The 18,029-nt window shown below is 35.8% G+C and overlaps 1 protein-coding gene across 1 annotated transcript in view; it reads right to left on the bottom strand.

Annotated features, from left to right (window-relative positions):
- The window catches only part of WDR70 (WD repeat domain 70), a 274,164-nt gene that overhangs the window by 205,726 nt on the left and 50,409 nt on the right, over nt 1-18,029 (bottom strand). Inside the window, exons 6-7 of the mRNA XM_065905250.1 lie at nt 11,712-11,771; nt 7,806-7,939 (exon numbers count right to left, since the gene is read on the bottom strand). Coding sequence (XP_065761322.1) covers nt 7,806-7,939; nt 11,712-11,771 — 194 coding nt within the window. The remainder of the gene's footprint in view (nt 1-7,805; nt 7,940-11,711; nt 11,772-18,029) is intronic.

The raw sequence follows: 18,029 nt of genomic DNA, 5'->3' as shown, positions 1-18,029 counted from the left end.
AAACTTTGTTCATATAACACTTTATGACAAAACAAGTTTTCACTTTGCTTTTATCATTTATATATGAAGGATGTCTCTGTTCCTTTCTCATGAGGCCATGGCAACTGAAAGTGAAAGTAGCATTTGAGCCCAGATGATTTTAAACACAAAGGTAAACAAATGCAGGCATTAGGGTTGTGCTAAATGATTAGCAACAGGAAAAAAACACAACATTTTTAAATTAATGAAAAGAATTCATGAGCCTCTGAAAATACACCCATAAACCCCAGTTTGAGAAATCTGTATTTATGCAAAGTCTGAGAAATTATTGAAGTACGCAGGGCTGTCTCACTTCACACTGAATGTTCATACAATTGAGTGGTTCTAGTTAAGTGTCCATTCACAAAATGCTTTGGGACGAAAGTCTCTATAATGCATGACCAAAAACAACTGTGTTTTCAGTTATGAGACTTTGGTGGACTTTCTAAGTGGAAACTTATTTTAACATCCATTAAAATAGCAATTTTAAAACAATGATCACCTGATGAAAAAATAGTAGAATTTACCCACTTGAAAAGGTTCAACATCTGACACAAATGATGAACTCTTGAAAACCATTATGGTACAGTAACAAAACTGCAAAAAATTTTCTCAAAAGTGAATGCAAATGTATAATCATTTAAATCAATACTATTAATTGAATTATGTTACATCTGACTAAAAAACACTTTATTGACTATTATCCCAGAACTTAAAGCAAGATACCAGGCTTACAAGTTTCCAAATAAATCGTTAACTTGTTAATCATTAGCAGACTAGATGATCATAGTAGAGGGATATAATTTATTTTCAACAACAACAAAAAAACTCATTCTGTACATCCCATTGAGTTTCTTTTTTATTTTTCATATCGAATACAGGCAACCCTTGTTTTGCATGGTTCTGATATGTATGAATTTCAGTTGCCATGGTTTAGATAAATAATACCAGATCCCAGCAACACAGCTCAAATTTCAGTTCCTATGGTATACTAACCGTGAGTAACCACATAAAGTACAAACTTTACTACTAGCATGTTAATCCAAAAATCACTATATAAATAGAACTGCGCATCGTTATCAATTGCCAATCATAGCACTTGTTTCAAAGTCTGTCACTGACTGGTCACTGCACATACGTTACTTAATTTATGCACAGACGACAAAACACACAGTTGTGTTGCCTCCTTGTCTCCCAGGGATAAAACCATGTGACATTTCACAAAATGGATAATCAAAAGGGGGTTATGTGACCATGTCGACATTTTAAAATGTACACAAAAGGCATTTCATTTCTTGCTATCTCATCTTGAGAAACACTCAATTTACACATATGCCCAATGAGGTATAGAAGTAATCATGTCATCATTTATTTGGAATAGTAAAAAAGTTGCCGCAACCATAAAGTCCATCAAGGGGAGAATAGCTAATCAGTGTAGTGGTGTTCAAAGTATGTCCTCAGATCAAGGTGGCATGTGGGAACTTGTTAGAGATATAAATTCTTAGCCTCCCCAAACCTAAAGAATTTGAAACTCTAAAGGTAAGGCATAGCACTTAATATTTTAACAAGCCCTTCATATGGTTCTGACACCAATTAAAGCTTTAAAACCACTTAACTATGGTAAATTATACATAGTATGCTAATATAGCATTTAGAAAGAATATAGCAGTATACATGTAGTGATATAAAAAAATCTCCAAGCAATACTGTGAGTGGGGGAAAAAATTATGGAACAACAACCACCTGATACCATTTATGAAAATAAATATAAAATGTACTTGTTTTTTGATATGTACATTTGATATCTGTTGATATCTGCATGAAAAAACCTCAAAGAATTTAACACAATGTAAACAGTGATAAAATCTGGGGAAAATATTAAAATAAAGATGATAAAGAAAGAAGTTTAGTTTTATCTGAAATGTTTTAACTTCTGAATGAAAACATAACTTTATGTAGTACTTCATTAATTAAAATGCTTTCAAAAGAAGAGAATAGACAGTAGTCATCTTTAAGTGGGCTGAAGATAAATTCTTTAAAAAAATTCTTATTTTGAGCTATCTAAATGATCCAAAAATTCTCAACATTTTATGAAAAGTTTTACTTCATCTACATTTTCTTTTTGCATACAGAATACAACAGAAGGGTTTGTGATCTCAAGGATTCTATCAATAAATTTTAAATCTATATAAATACATAATTATTAAGAATCTGTGAGGAAACAAAGAAAGTAAAAAGTGACTAGCAGATTGGATCAGAGAAAATGTGATACTGATTTTCACTAAATAACAAAAGAAGACTTTAGAAACTAGAGATCCATAAATCTAACATTGATATGGGGCAAAAGTCCAAAACAAAGTTAAATAAGACTTCAAAATACCAAAGGATGCCTCAAAAAGAAGCTGAACAAGTGTTTTTTTTTAATTTGAGTTTTATATTGACAGATCAAGAAAACATTTAACATCACTCTTTTCAAGGTGTCCCAGGAGAGTGAGAATGAGGTTAAGAATATTACAGCATCAGTCCTTTGGCGAAATTAATCAGAGGTGCCCCAAATCCAGCACACCTTGCCTCAGTCTCACCCCTAAACTGAGAACTTCTGCCTCCCCTCCTGAATGGCTCTGGGGCTCCTCTGGGTGTGAATACCTCTTTGACACCCACTTATTCACCATAATGCTGCCTCTTGGATATCAGCCAAGTTCTGACATCTTTTATTACAGGTGAGGAGATGGTCTAAAAACAGCATACTGTGCTTTTGTATCTTGAAAACAGATTCCCTCAAGTTTTCTTGGCAGATAAAATAGAAATAATGCAGATGAGTGACAAAAGAAGAACTCAGCTGAGTAATTGGTATGCATAGATGCTCACAGGAGTGAACAACCTAATCTAAAAAGTTGTTTAGCAAATCAAAGTCAAAAAAAGAAGGGTTTCTAACGGCACACCAAAGTCTGCCCCTTGCAATATTTATCAAGTTATTAATTGAATAAGAACTTACTGCACATTTATCAAATTTGCAATTAGCAAAACTCAAAGATCTGACCATTACAGAAGAATTCCAAGTGTTTTATGTAATAATCATCCTCTCCAGGAGGTAGAGCTTAATTTTTCCACTCTCCCAAATGTGAGCAGCATTTATTGATTTGCTTCCAAGGTGTGGCATCTGGAAAAGTGAGGAAAAAGTAACTCTACAGTGGAGAAATCTTACAAACATAATAGCATGTATCTCTGAAATGTGGTAAGAAGGGCACTTCACCTCTGTGATATTCAGCCCAAAAACCCATAGCCTCAGTCTAACCATGAGAAAAACATCATTTAAAAAATAATAATAAATCAAAGGATATTCTACAAAACACCTGTCCTGTACACCTCAAAACTGTCCAGGTCATGAAAAACAAGGAAAGACTGAGATACTATTATAAATCAGAGGATATTAGACAGACCTGAAGACTAAATGCAATGTAGTATCTTAGAAGGGATATTGGTTTTTAAAAAGTGAAATCCATGGAGAAGGAAATGGCAACCCACTCCAGTATTCTTGCTTGGGAAATTCCATGGACAGAGCAGCCTGGTGGGCTACAGCCCACGGACGGTGTCACAAAAGAGTCAGACACGACTTAGTGATTAAACAACAACAAAGTATGTTAGCCATGGAACCAGAGTTCCAAGGTCCAGTAGAAACATATAAGAGAAAAACAAGCAATGAGAGGCTGGATAAGAAACTGGAAACAGAGTGCTAGTAAAAAAATAAATAAATAAAATAAAAAGTGAAATCCAAATAAAGTTTAGAGTTGAGCTAATGGTAATGCACCAACCTTGGCTTGTCACAGGTGTAACGTGACGTGGTAATGTAAGATGTTAATAATAAGAGGAACTGGGTTACGGGTGTACGTGAGCTCTAGACTACCTTATAGTTTTTCTGTAAATTAAAAATATTCTGAAATTAAAAGTTTACTAAAATTTTGAACTGAAAATATCAAATGATATCTTCATTTGAGTGCACACACCTATATTTTTCACCTCTTTCAACTGAAAAGGTCAAGAAGTAATGATACTCCAGTATCAGTGAACATGTGCAGCAACAAGATTTGCTCTTGAATACCACTCCCGCAACAAAACAGCTGTCTGTGGAAAAATCCTTACTCTGGGACTTGGAAAGGCATGTACTAGGATAATAAGTAAGCTTTTAAAGACTAATAAGGACATGTCAAAACAAAGCAATCAGGGACTCCCACTGGCCAAATCTTGGACAACTTAAACATCAAAAAAAAATAATGACTCCAACTGACTGAAACACAGGAAAATTTTAAAATCATAAATTGTGGTAATTGCAAAAGAAATAAAACACAATCATCACCACCAATAGCAACAACTCATTTAACAACACTAATCTGTAAGCTAAAAATGAGTAATAAAAGGGTAATAACTAAGCATTTATCCTGACTCTTCAGTAGGAATTGTATTTCAGGAGAACCAATTAATATCAGTTACTGAGGAAAAGTACTTCCTTTAGAAGAGTACCAACAGGTAAAAGTAGATGAAATAGCAGAATTAGAAAACCCCTATCCTGCGGTCCTCAATGAAACAAAATAAGTGATTCAGGTATGAATCATCAATGGATGATAAACTTATTAATTCAAAGGATGAATAGAATCTGGATATTAATGTGGTACCAAGGTATTTTCCCACAAAGTTCTTGCCTATCTCAAGTATGTAATATTAACTTTACAATGGAGGAATCAGATATTCCAACTTACCCCAGGGATCAGTCTTAATTTCTAGTCACTAACAGTGACAACAACCAGATAATATATGCCACCTGATATTAGACAATATGGATTATAATCAAGCCTTTGGATCTTCTATAGGAAATACTGGAGATAAAGAAAAAACTAGGATGATATCAAAAGGATCCAATTAGAAAATCAGGCAGAAAAATCTCATAGAGGATAACTAGACCTGTCTTTTAATAAGGCTATGGGAAAGAAAATGGTTAAGGAAGGGTCACTGTAGATTAAAAGATAAGTAAGAGACAAAACCAGTACAATATTGTAAAATATTTAGCCTCCAAAAAATAAATAAATAAATAAATAAATTTTTTAAAAATAAATAAATAAAATGAGATACAGTTAAAAAAAAAAAAAGAGAGAGGTACAAAATAGATGTGCTGTGTATTACTTGATTGGATCCATGTCTGACAAATCAGCATTAAAACACATTTTGAGAGCAAAGGAGGAAATTTAAATATGGAATATTAATTAGAAATATTGAGGAATTCTAAAGAATTTTGCTAAAATTAATAATGGAACTACATTTACATAGAAAGCATCTGTCATTTTAAAGGGAACACATTAAAGTATTTCAAAATGAAAGGTCTTTTTTTTAATATTATAGTTGATTTATAATATTAGTTTTAGGTGTGTAACAGTGCAATTCAATATTTTATGGATTACACTCCACTTAAAATTACTACAAACTAATGGCTATATTTCCGTATGTTATACAATATACCTTTGTTGTCTATTTACCTTATACACAGTAGTCTGTATCCCCTTAACACCCTACCCCTATGTCACCCCTCTCCCCACTCCTCACTGGTAACCACTGGTTGAGTCTCCCCGTCCATGAGTCTGTTTTGTTATATAAAAACAGTGTCTTCACTTTTAAATAATTCAAAAATTACAAAAATGAGCTGAAATAAATAAATAAAAAGATATTTATAACTGCTAAATCTAGGTAAAGAGTAGATGGCTATTATACTAACCCCTCTATTTGTCTCTCTATTTGAAATTGTTTACAGTAAAAAGTGAATTACAGATGAATAGGTAAATAGAAATAAAATATACACTGAGTCAATAAAAGGCTTCCCCAATGGTTCAGCAGTAGAGAATCTGCCTGCCTATGCCAGGAGCCGCAGGAAACAAGGGTTTGATCCCTGGGTTGGGAAGATCTCCTGGAGGAGGAAATGGCAACCCATGCCAGTATTCTCGCCTGGAGAATCTCATGAAGGATTCTTGCCTGGAGAATCCCATGGACAGAGGAGCCTGGCAGGCTACAGTCCATAGGATCACACAGAGTCAGACACGACTGAAGCAACTTACCATACACGCATGAGTCAAAAAAAAATCATAAAAAGCAGAGAGAGTCACATTATTTGGAGATCAGGAGCAAGTGATGGCAAAGTTAAATAGTTGTCATGATTTTTTTTTTTTTTAGTTGTCATGATTTAAAGGAGTAATATTCACATAACATTTGCAATTTTAGAGTTTTATATTAATTTTATATGTTGTCAAGAATTCTATTTCTTCCCATATAAACCTTTGATAGCTTACAATTACATACAGGATACAACAATTTAATTGCAGAAGAGAAAATAAGCTTATTCTTGGTTTTTTCCTGCGTTTTCCATTATAACAGTGTAGCAAATGACACATTTTAATAAATAATAGAGCACTGGCTTGAAACTCAAGAGACATGTATTCTCTTCAGAGCTGATTATTAACAAAGCACTGGATAGGGACTTCCCTGGTGGTCCAGTGGCTAAGACTCCATGCTCTCAATGCAGGCGACCCGGGTCGATCCCTGGGGAACCCAGGGAACTGATCCCACACGCTTCAACTAAGACCTGGTACATCCAAATTAAAAAAAAAAAAAAAAGCACTGGATTGTACTGAACAGGTCACGTTATAGCTGTAAAGATAGAAGGAAAGCATAGTCCCTTTATGTATCAAGAGACTATCATGTGGGGAAAAGGGGTATAAACAACATATTTTATGTACATTTTCAAAAGGTCATCATACTAACTCAAGATGAATATCACTATTTTAAATCATCAGAGCTATTTTAAATACAGCCATCACTGGAGATACTGGAGGGCTTTTTGTATTTTTTTGTTTTTGTTTTTTTGTCTTTTCCTTTCCAATTGATTATTTCTTTGACATGATCTATTTAGCAAATTTTCAAATCTTTACTTCAGAGAGCCTGCAGAAAAATCCCAGCATCTCGTTTAGATGCTCTAACCATCACTTTCATCACAAAAGGTTCACAGAAGCAAACACTCAACAGTCCAGAGATAGGAACTTTCTCTACACAGTTAATGGAACCCAGAGTTTACAAGTAGAGATTAAGCAAAGAAACATTACCCTTACAAGTTCAGGTTGAAGACAAAACTAGATTTATACCCCATTCACGTAAGAGTGAAACTGGGTGCAAATAACTTCAGCTAATCCACATATCTTGAATATTTTTAAATCTCATCGTTGAAAGCTCATTTACAATATACATCATGCAAGTTAACAAGTTTAACCAATAAAATCCATTTCTGATATCCAATAAGCTAAAAGAGCAAAGATGGTCCAAAACAGAAACAAGAGGGTGGCTTACAGTAGCAACCCATACAGGGCTTTATGATCCAATGCTAGCTGATCACACCTGCACAGTGCAGGACCGACGAGCACTTGGCTCTGGGCTTAACATACGCTATACACATATATACAACATTGCACAGTAGCTGCTGAGGTGTTTTAAAGTAAACTAGACAAAGTCATAATTTCTAAATAAAAATATTTTAAGAGAACACAACAAAAGACAGAAAATGTTTTTAGAACAGATTCATGTAACTAAAGGGAACTTACTAAAATAAAAGGCATACTTTCCTTTCATCTGAATAACAAAGGTAGAATACAGTCATGTAAACTTACTGTATTCTGATAAAAATCATCATAAATGGAATTCAAACGACCAGAGACTCTGTCTTCAAAAATGAAGATATTAAGTTGCATAATACATACCATTCACAGGGCTGAAGGGATCGAAATGCCTTAAAAGAAGCATCCATTCCAGCAAAATCCCAAAATTTAACATCATAGTCATATCCTCCAGTCACCAAACGGGCACCTGAGGGATCCAGACCCAAAGCAGAAACCTGTTATTAAAAAAGAAAAAATTAAATGGAGAGAAACTATTTATAGTCTATTATAACCCCCATTTCCTTTCTCTAACCCTGCTGCTCTGCTGCTGCTGCTGCTAAGTCGCTTCAGTCATGTCCAACTCTGTGCAACCCCATAGACGGCAACCCACCAGGCTGCTCTGTCCTTCGGATTCTCCAGGCAAGAATACTGGAGCTGGTTGCCATTTCCTTCTCCAATGCATGCATGCATGCTAAGTCGCTTCAGTCATGTCTGACTCTGTGCAATCCTATGGACAGCAGCCCACCAGGAGGCTCCTCTGTCCACAGGATTTTCTAGGCAAGAATACTGGAGTGGGTTGCCATTTCCTTCTCCTCTCTAACCCTACTTCCTACTTTATAGGCAATGAAAATATAGATCACTAACTGCTGTTACTTATGAAAAGTAAAAATGGACTGCACCCTCTAAATCATTTGATTTTATTATGAGTATTATTTCCTTAAAATACAAGAAAATATTTTTTTAGTTTATTGTAATTGGAGGACAATTATAGTATTGTGATGGGTTTTGCCATACATCAACATGAATCAGCCATAAGCATACATTTGTCCCCTTCCTCCCGAACCCCCCTCCCTCTTCCCTCCCCAACCCATCCCTCCAGGTTGTCACAGAGCACCAGCTTTGGGTTCCCTGGGTCATACATCAAACTCCCACTGGCTATCTATTTTAATTTAATCTAATCACCAGCTTCATCCCAGTTTCTCTACCATGTACTCTGAATAGCTATCACTGCAAATTCATATGATATACTAAGTTGCCTTAGAATGTAAGTAAGCATCTTAAAAACAATTCATTTTTTCAGTAAAAGATTTTGAGAAAGCCTTTTAAGACTGTTTGACTGTTACTAAATGAAGAACACATGAATCTAAAATTACCAAAATGAGTCATGTGAACAGGAACCATAAATGAATTTAACAAAATAGAGCAAAGTGAAAATTATTATCTTGTGAATATGGCTGAATGACTCTAAGTATAGTTACCTTAAACAATTATTTTTAAACATGAGTTTATAAGTAACTGGCCACATTATAATATCACTTATACTGGTTCCATAACCTATTTGCTTTCCCTGTTAACTTTCTGAGGTCCAACTCACATACAAATATCCAATGTGTAGCTCACTGTTCTTGAGCTGTATTTAACATTCTTCTCAATGCAGTTAGTCCCTGGATCTACTGCCTCTCAGAAGGAAAGAACTGCATTTGGACTGCATATTAAATGTGATTATCATATATGAGACAGAAAAAGGATCACAGTTTGAAATAAAGGAAGGGAAGCCCATAAAGAAAGTTACTATAAATCAATTCTCTAAATAAACATGAAATGTTAAGTTACAGAAGAAATCATATGAAATCTGGAATTTGCTTAAAACAACCCCACAAGGTAGGCAGATGGCATGGGGGAAAGGAGGTTTATTAGAAATTATTATTATACAGGAAACAAGATTGGCCTTAAGTCAACAATTGGTAAGGCTCAGAGACAAATATATGGGAATTCCTTTCAGCATTCTCTATAATTCTGTGAATGTGTAAACATTTTTACAAAAACTAGTTTTAAAAAAAACAGACATATAAAAAAAGACCTATTTCCAAGAAATTGAAATACATGTGCAAAAGCAGAACTGCAAAGAAAAAAAAAGTTAACCGAATAGTACAACTAGAAGCTCTGATTTTTAAAGTGCAAAATAACAAAGTATTGTTTAAATTGCATACATTTATTTTATTTTTTAATTTTAATTATACACATTTTTTTTAAATTATACACATTTTTAAAGATAAAATTTGCTTTGAAAAAACATGAATATTTAAATAAGATATTATTTATCTGTTATTAACAGAACTATTAGTTGCAAAAATCTCTAAATGACATGAAAGCTTCCTTTTTAGGTACTAGTAGTCTGTAATATTTTTTCTTATTTACTAAAAAACATGAAAATTAGTAAAATTCTTTCATGATTTCAGAATAAAACTATAAAAATGTGACTTAATAAAAAGTAGGCATAGTATATAGAACTAGATGGAAATGGCAGCAATGAAAGGCAGCAATTCTCAGATATTTTGGTTTCAAGAACTTTTACACTCAAAATCTTTTGAGAACCCCTAAAAATATCTGTTTATGCAAGTTATGTGTGTCAATATTTACCATAGCAAAAATCAAGCTAAGACATTTATAATATATACTGTTTACTTCATTTAAAATAATAATAAACACACTGTACTTTATAACCATTTTATGGAAACAATATTCTCAAAAGTAAAAATTTCATTGGGGAAAATATCATTATTTTAGCATGCATGACTATTAATTCTATCATTTGCATTATTTCTGAACCTATTTCTATTGATTGATATTTTTCTGCCTAATTATGGGATTTTACTTCTTCACATGTCAGATATCTAATAGAAAAAAGGTTGCTTCATTATAAAAGGAAACCAAGATAATTTTATTCTTTTATTCATTCACAAGCAAGTTTCATTTATTCAACTATCATTTTTAATAAAATACTATTAAAATCTTTTTTTTACAATAAGATAGGTGGCACTAGTGATAAAGAACCAATCTGCCAATGCAGGAAACTTAAGAAATGTGGATTTCATCCCTGGGTCAGGAAGATTCCCTGCAGAAGGAAATGGCAACCCACTCCAGTATTCTTGCTGGGAAATCTCAAGTACAGAGGAGCCTGGCGGGCTCCAGCCCATGAGGTAGCACAGTCCATGAAGTCGCAAAGAGCTGGACATGACTGAAGTAACGTGGCAAAATAATTTCATCTTACACCTCAAAATTTTTAAACTGCTTTAATTTTTAAATTAAAATTTTAAAAGCTTTTGAGCTGTGGTGTTGGAGAAGACTCTTGAGAGTCCCTTGGACTACAAGGAGATCCAACCAGTCCATCCTAAAGGAGATCAGTCCTGAGTGTTCATTGGAAGGACTGATGCTGAAGCTGAAACTCCAATCCTTTGGCCACCTGATGCAAACAGCTGACTCATCTGAAAAGACCCTGATTCTGGGAAAGATTGAGGGCAGGAGGAGAAGGGGATGACAGAGGATGAGATGGTTGGATGGCATCAACGACTCAATGGACACAGGTTTGGGTGGACTTTAGGAGTTGGCTGGCGGACAGGGAGGGCTGGCGTGCTGAGGTTCATGGGGTAGCAAAGAGTCGGACACGAATGAGTGACTGAACTGAACTGAATTTTTAAATAACATAAATAAATGTGACAATTATAAAATATAACCCATAAATATAAGGAATATAATCTTTAGAGTCATAATAAGCTTATGTTCATTTCTTATCTCAACATCCACCTAAAAAATGAACTCAGGCCTCTTACTGATACAGAAATGAAGCCAAGGGTAACAAGAAATTTTCCCACACCATAATAAAAAAAAGTATTTGAGTTTCATTTCTTTCTCTCATTTACAGTGTTCCTATATTGAAGAAAGAGGTTTTAAAGCCAACAATAACAATGACAATTTTCCTTAACAATAAAAATAACAATTTCCTTAACGAATAAGTGTTCCTATTGTAAATGAAATGCAATGGCTATTTTGACTGAACAGAAAGGTAATCTGTTTTCCTTAATGTCCATCATTAAGGAAATGTCTATCTCAATCTCTTTGTGATATCAGTTGATTGTATAATGGCCTTATTATAAGTATATCATATTAGTTCACTTTTCCATGAGAGCCTTGTTATTGAAGGAAAATAAATAAAATTTTAAAACTTACTGTCTTAGTGCCATGCTTTAGTGTTATTTCATGGGAGTCAGGGATCTTTCGGACAGGATTCTGAAACAAGAAAATTCCATGACGTTAAAAAGTAATATACCACACTTGAGAGGAAGTACATACATTCATAGGAAACTTAATTTTTAAAAGTTGTATCACTGGCTTTTTAACACAAAACTTTAAAAAACTGGAAGTAAAAATTGTGAGTATACCATTTCTGAACTTCTAGATAGATTACAATTGGTTACGCTGAGCTGATAATAAATATATCTTATATCTCTAAAAAGCTAAACCTAACTTCCAGATGTTCAAGCTGGTTTTAGAAAAGGCAGAGGAACCAGAGATCAAATTGCCAACATCCGCTGGATCATCAAAAAAGCAAGAGAGTTCCAGAAAAACATCTATTTCTCTTTATTGACTATGCCTAAGCCTTTGACTGGGTGGGTCACAATAAACTGTGGAAAATTCTGAAGGAGATGGGAATACCAGACCACCTGACCTGCCTCTTGAGAAACCTGTATGCAGGTCAGGAAGCAACAGTTAGAACTGGACATGGAACAACAGACTGGTTCCAAATAGGAAAAGGAGTATGTCAAGACTGTATATTGTCACTCTGCTTATTTAACTTATATGCAGAGTACATCATGAGAAATGATGGGCTGGAGGAAGCACAGGCTGGAATCAAGATTGCCGGGAGAAATATCAATAACCTCAGATATGAGGATGACACCACCCTAATGGCAGAAACTGAAGAACTAAAGAGCCTCTTGATGAAAGTGAAAGAGGAGAGTGAAAAAGTTGGCTTAAAGCTCAACATTCAGAAAACTAAGATCATGGCATCCGGTCCCATCACTTCATGGTGAATAGATGGGGAAACAGTGGCTGACTTTATTTTGGGGGGCTCCAAAACTACTGCAGATGGTGATTGCAGCCATGAAATTAAAAGACATTTACTCCTTGGAAGGAAAGTTATGACCAATCTATAAACAGCATGTTAAAAAACAGAGACATTACTTTGCCAACAAAAGTCCATCTAGTCAAGTTTTTCCAGTGGTCAGGTGTGGATGTGAGAGTTGGACTATAAAGAAAGCTGAGCACCAAAAAATTGATGCTTTTGAACAGTGGTGTTGGAGAAGACTCTTGAGAGTTCCTTGGACTGCAAGGAGATCCAACCAGTCCATCCTAAAGGAGATCAGTCCTGGGTGTTCATTGGAAGGACTGATGCTGAAGCTGAAACTCCAACGCTTTGGCCACCTCATGCGAAGAGGTGACTCATTGGAAAAGACCCTGATGCTGGGAGGGATTGTGGGCAGGAGGAGAAGGGGATGACAGAGGATGAGATGGCTGGATGGCATCACCAACTCGATGGGCATGAGTTTGAGTAAACTCCGGGAGTTTGTGATGGACAGGGAGGCCTGGCATGCTGCAATTCATGGGGTTGCAAAGAGTCAGACATGACTGAGCGACTGAACTGAACTGAAGAAATTCTTTAGGTTGTATGAAACTTTAAGATCCTCTCCATACAGAAAATTCTTAAAGTCCTCTTTTCATTGGTACTTGGGCATACCTTAAAGTATTTATGCACTGAACTTATAATAGAAAACACATTTGTCTTAGAATTTGCACAGGATATATACCTTTTAACCCATAAAAGATGAAAAAACAAAAAACTAATATTCAAATGGTACAAATATGGAATTCAGTGATTGATCAATTCAAAAAGCCTTTATTAAAGTGAGATTATACCAGATGCTAAGTGGCATTAGACACAGCCTCTAATCATCTCCCCTCCCAAGAGGGAAACAGCATGCTACGTTAGAAAGGGTATGGACAGATCAATGGAGGAACAGAGACAATGGATACATAAACCAGACATAAGAGGTCACAGTGATCATTTACGTAAGAGGTTTCATTGTTTAATCAAGTCTCCATTATCCAAGTGTAGGGTAACTATACTAAAATTCTACAGTCATTACAAGTTCATGCTAGGACTATCTTGCAATCTACTTAATTAAACATGTGCAATCTATAGATTTTGGTTTCTGACTTCCCTCCTTCTTCAGGATCACAGATGAACTAATCAATCACCAGTTCATTTTAGTTTATCTTAAATCTTTCTCCTACTATGGCTCTTTCTTCTCAGCATATGATCAAAGTACTTCCCATATTAAAACACGCACACACTAATTTCCCCCTATGTTTACTGCTGTATCATTATCTTTTCTTTATATTTTCTTTCCTCACACTACACTTACACTCAGTGCCTCTACTTTCTTTCACCTTCTACCGCTACCATTTAAGCATCTGTCATTTAATTCCTAATGCCTAGCAGAGTTTTTAGCACTTAAGGGACTCTTAGTATATATTTCTTGAATGAATAAATACTATTAATGCCCCAGGGTACTTCACAGACCTTAACTTGCACATCTGACCTTTCATCAGCATGATAACTTCATAACTATTTCCTCCACCTTGAAAAATGTTCCTTCTTGGGAGGAATCAGCCTTGACAAAAAGCCAGAAAATCTAGGGTTTTAAAATCAAGCTCTGATACTCATTAACCCTGTCATAACCTCAGAAGAGTAACGACTCTCGGTTTCCTTATTTGCAAAGAGGATAACATCTGCCCCTTAGGTTATTGTGAAGTAAGTGCTTTAAAGGTCATAATACAGAGTCTGGCACAAAGCAGGTGCTCAATAAGTGACAGCCACCATTTATTCTAAGCCATAGCTCCTGTCTCTCTGGTCATATTAGTCTATTTCTAGGCTTCTCCTCCTCTTTAATTTGGCTAATTTCTACTCACCCTTTAAGACTCAATTCAGATGTGACCTACTCCTGAAAGCATTTCTCAAGATTTCAAACTCTGAGTTAAATGACCCTTCTGCGCTGTGCTATGCTTAGTCAGTCAGTCGTGTCCAACTCCTTGCTATCTCATGGACTGTAGCCCGCCAGGCTCCTCTGTTCGTGGGGATTCTCCAGGCAAGAATAATGTACTCCCATAACCACCTCACCTTGTCTCGTGTGTGCATGCTCAATTGCTTCAGTCGTGTCCAACTCTTTGCGACCCCATGGACTGCAGCCCACCAGGCTCCTCTGTCTATGGGACTCTCCAGGCAAGAATACAGGAGTGGGTTGCCATACCCTCCTCCCGGGGATCTTCCCAATTCAGGGATCAAACCCATGTCAGCATGCATTTCCTGCATTGCAGGTGGGTTCTATCCCCACTGAGCCACCGGGGAAGCCCCACAGAACCTATCATAATACACTGTAGTTTTTGACCTCTCTCTCCACACCATTCCCTAACCAAACTGCAAAAGAGATACTTCTCAAAGACTGTGAGGTCACACACACACACACACACACACACACTGTCTCTAGTTCCCTAATCTATAAAACACTTGGTATGTGGCAGGCGCACAAAAGTTTTTTAGAGTGAATTAATGGCTGTTACAATGTCTACCTTGTAAATCAAATTAGGTAATCTTTAATTTACCTCAAACATTAGTGTTTATGTCCATAAAGAAGAACAGGTAGGTGCTAGCCATCAGGTGAGTCTGCTGAGTGACAGTCAAAGATAACTGACAATTTTCCAAAAATAAAAACCTTTGAAGAAGTAAAAACCTTTGAAGAAGTCCTGTCCCAGACTAAAAAAGCACATATAAAGTTGCAAGTATAGAGAAATAAAGGCGGTTTTGTTTTAGACTTGTATGCCTCTGAAAGTGGTTATAGTTCAATAGCACCACTGATCAGTAAAGGAGATCAGGAACCCAGAGGCACTGCACAAAAACACTGACCTCACAGTAACCCAAGGAAGTGCAGGAGAGTTTGCAGTTTATTTCAAGACAAAGATATTACAGTATGTTTCCCTATCTCTTGGAAAGCCCTACACACACCAATCTCAGAGATACCAATATTCCAACACAAATCTCAAAATAATGTAAAAGTTGAACAAATGAATTCTGGACTACCTCTACATTAATTATGTAAACCACTGCTTCCTCTGCAGCTAATAATATTTGTAAGTAACAAAAACTCATGTAAAGGTGCTGAATACTCTTACAAGAAACAGGAGAACAGTTCAAATGTTTCACTTAGACAAGAATCTATTACACTACCATTTCATAACCAATGACTATTTTATCACTCAGGAAAGAGAAACACTGTCACCAAAAGGAAGGATGAAAATTATTTCACTGAACTCAATGCAGAATGTGCCTATATATAGACAATTTTTGACATTTAAAGAAAAAACTTACAAGAACACAGAACAACTTAGTATTTACATTAGGAGTAAATTAAATATTTAAATAAATATTGTTTACATTTAAAATCAAAGTTTTACTGGAAATCATGTAGGACATAACTCATAAAAAGCCCATATAATTGGCACAACTAAATCATCTAAAATAGTAGCAATCCATCTTTTGGTAGCATACCACTTGATGGTGACTGTTCTTTGTCCAGAACTTTTACTAATGACTTTTTGAAATATGGCTTAGTGTGAAATTTGCTATAACAGTAAAACATTTTCAAGATTTCCCTGCCAGAGGACATCATAAACTACAAGACCTCAATGAAGTCATTTATTGCCAAAATTCATAACAAGAGCTACACTCTTAATGGAAGATGGAAAAAGATATCAGTTTCTGTTTTGGTTTGATTTTAAATGCCAACCAAAGGATTATTTCCCAGGCTCTTTCGTTTACCTCAATAAGAACAACAATAGCAAACATATCTGGAATAACATGAGCAATTCCATCTGATGTACATACATCCTTACAGTGTTTTCAAAAGAATTGAAAATCATTAATAACCTTTCTGAAATAATTTGTCATAAATTTTAAAAGTTAGATATGTATAGTACTTCGAGCCAAAATAAAAAAAGTCTCCTCAGTAATAAATGTCTACCACAAAGCAGCTAGTAGTTGAGGCAGAAAATGGAGATTTCCATAAAGGAGCTTGAAAATGAGTGCTACTTTCTCCCAGAAGCCACTCTGGAAATAGTTACCAGTGTAGTACCATTGTTGTTGTTCGCTGTTTAGTTACTCAGTCATGTCTGACTCTTTGTGACCCCATGAAATGCAGCATGCCAGGCTTTCCTGTCCTTCACCAACTCCCAGAGCTTGCTCAAATTCATGTCCATTGAGTCAGTGATGTCATCCAACCATCTCATCATCTGTTGTCCCCTCCTCCTCCTGCCTTCAATTTTTCCCAGCATCAGGGTCTTTCCCAGTTCTTTTTATCAGGTGGCTAAAGTATTGCAGCTTCAGCTTCAGCACTCATTATTCCAGCGAACATTCAGGACTGATTTCCTTTAGGATTGACTGGTTGGCTCTCCTTGAAGTGCAGGGGACTTCCAAGAGTCTTCTCCAACACCTCAATTTGAAAGCATCAATTCTTCAGTGCTCAGCTTTCTTTATGGTCCAACTCTCACATTCATACACGATTACATCCATACATGAAAAACCATAGTTTTCACTACAGAGACTTTTGTCGGCAAAGTGATGTCTCTGCTTTTTAATACACTGCCTAGGTTGGTCATAGCTTTTCTTCCAAGGAACAAGCATCTTTTAATTTCATGGCTGCAGCCACTGTCCAGAGTGATTTCGGAGTCCAGGAACATAAAGTCTGTCACTGTTTCCACTGTTGCCCTGGAGTCCAGGAACATAAAGTCTGTCACTATATTTCCATTGTTGCCCCATCTATTTGCCATGAAGTGATGGAACTGGATGCCATGATCTTAGTTTTCTGAATGTTGAGTTTTAAGCCAGATTTTTCACTCTCTTCTTTCACTTTCATCAAGAGGCTCTTTAGTTCTTCTTCGCTTTCTCCCATAAGGGTGGTGTCATCTGCATATCTGAGGCTAGTTATTTCTCCCTGAAATCTTGATTCCAGCTTGTGCTTCATCCAGTCCAACATTTCGCATGATGTACTCTGAATTTAAGTTAAATAAGCAGGGTGACAATATACAGCCTTGACATACTCCTTTCCCAATTTGCAACCAGTCCATTATTCCATGTCCAGTTCTAACTGTTGCTTCTTGACCTGCAAACAGGATTCACATGAGGCAGGTAAGGTGGTCTGGTATTCCCATCTCTTTCAGAATTTTCCAGTTTACTGTGATCCACATAGTCAAAGGCTTTAGTGTAGTTAATGAAGCAGAAGTAGACGTTTTTCTGGAATTCTCTTGCTTTTTCTATGATCCAATGGATGTTGGCAATTTGATCTCTGGTTACTCTGCTTTTCCTAAATCCAGCTTGTACATCTAGAAGTTCCAGTTTCATGTACTGTTGAAACCTAGCTTGGATTATCACAAGCA

Source organism: Muntiacus reevesi, chromosome 14 (assembly GCF_963930625.1).
Source record: "Muntiacus reevesi chromosome 14, mMunRee1.1, whole genome shotgun sequence".
NCBI lineage: Eukaryota > Metazoa > Chordata > Mammalia > Artiodactyla > Cervidae > Muntiacus > Muntiacus reevesi.
Note: the sequence above shows the minus strand (reverse complement) of the source record. Positions and strands in the feature narration are given on the sequence as shown.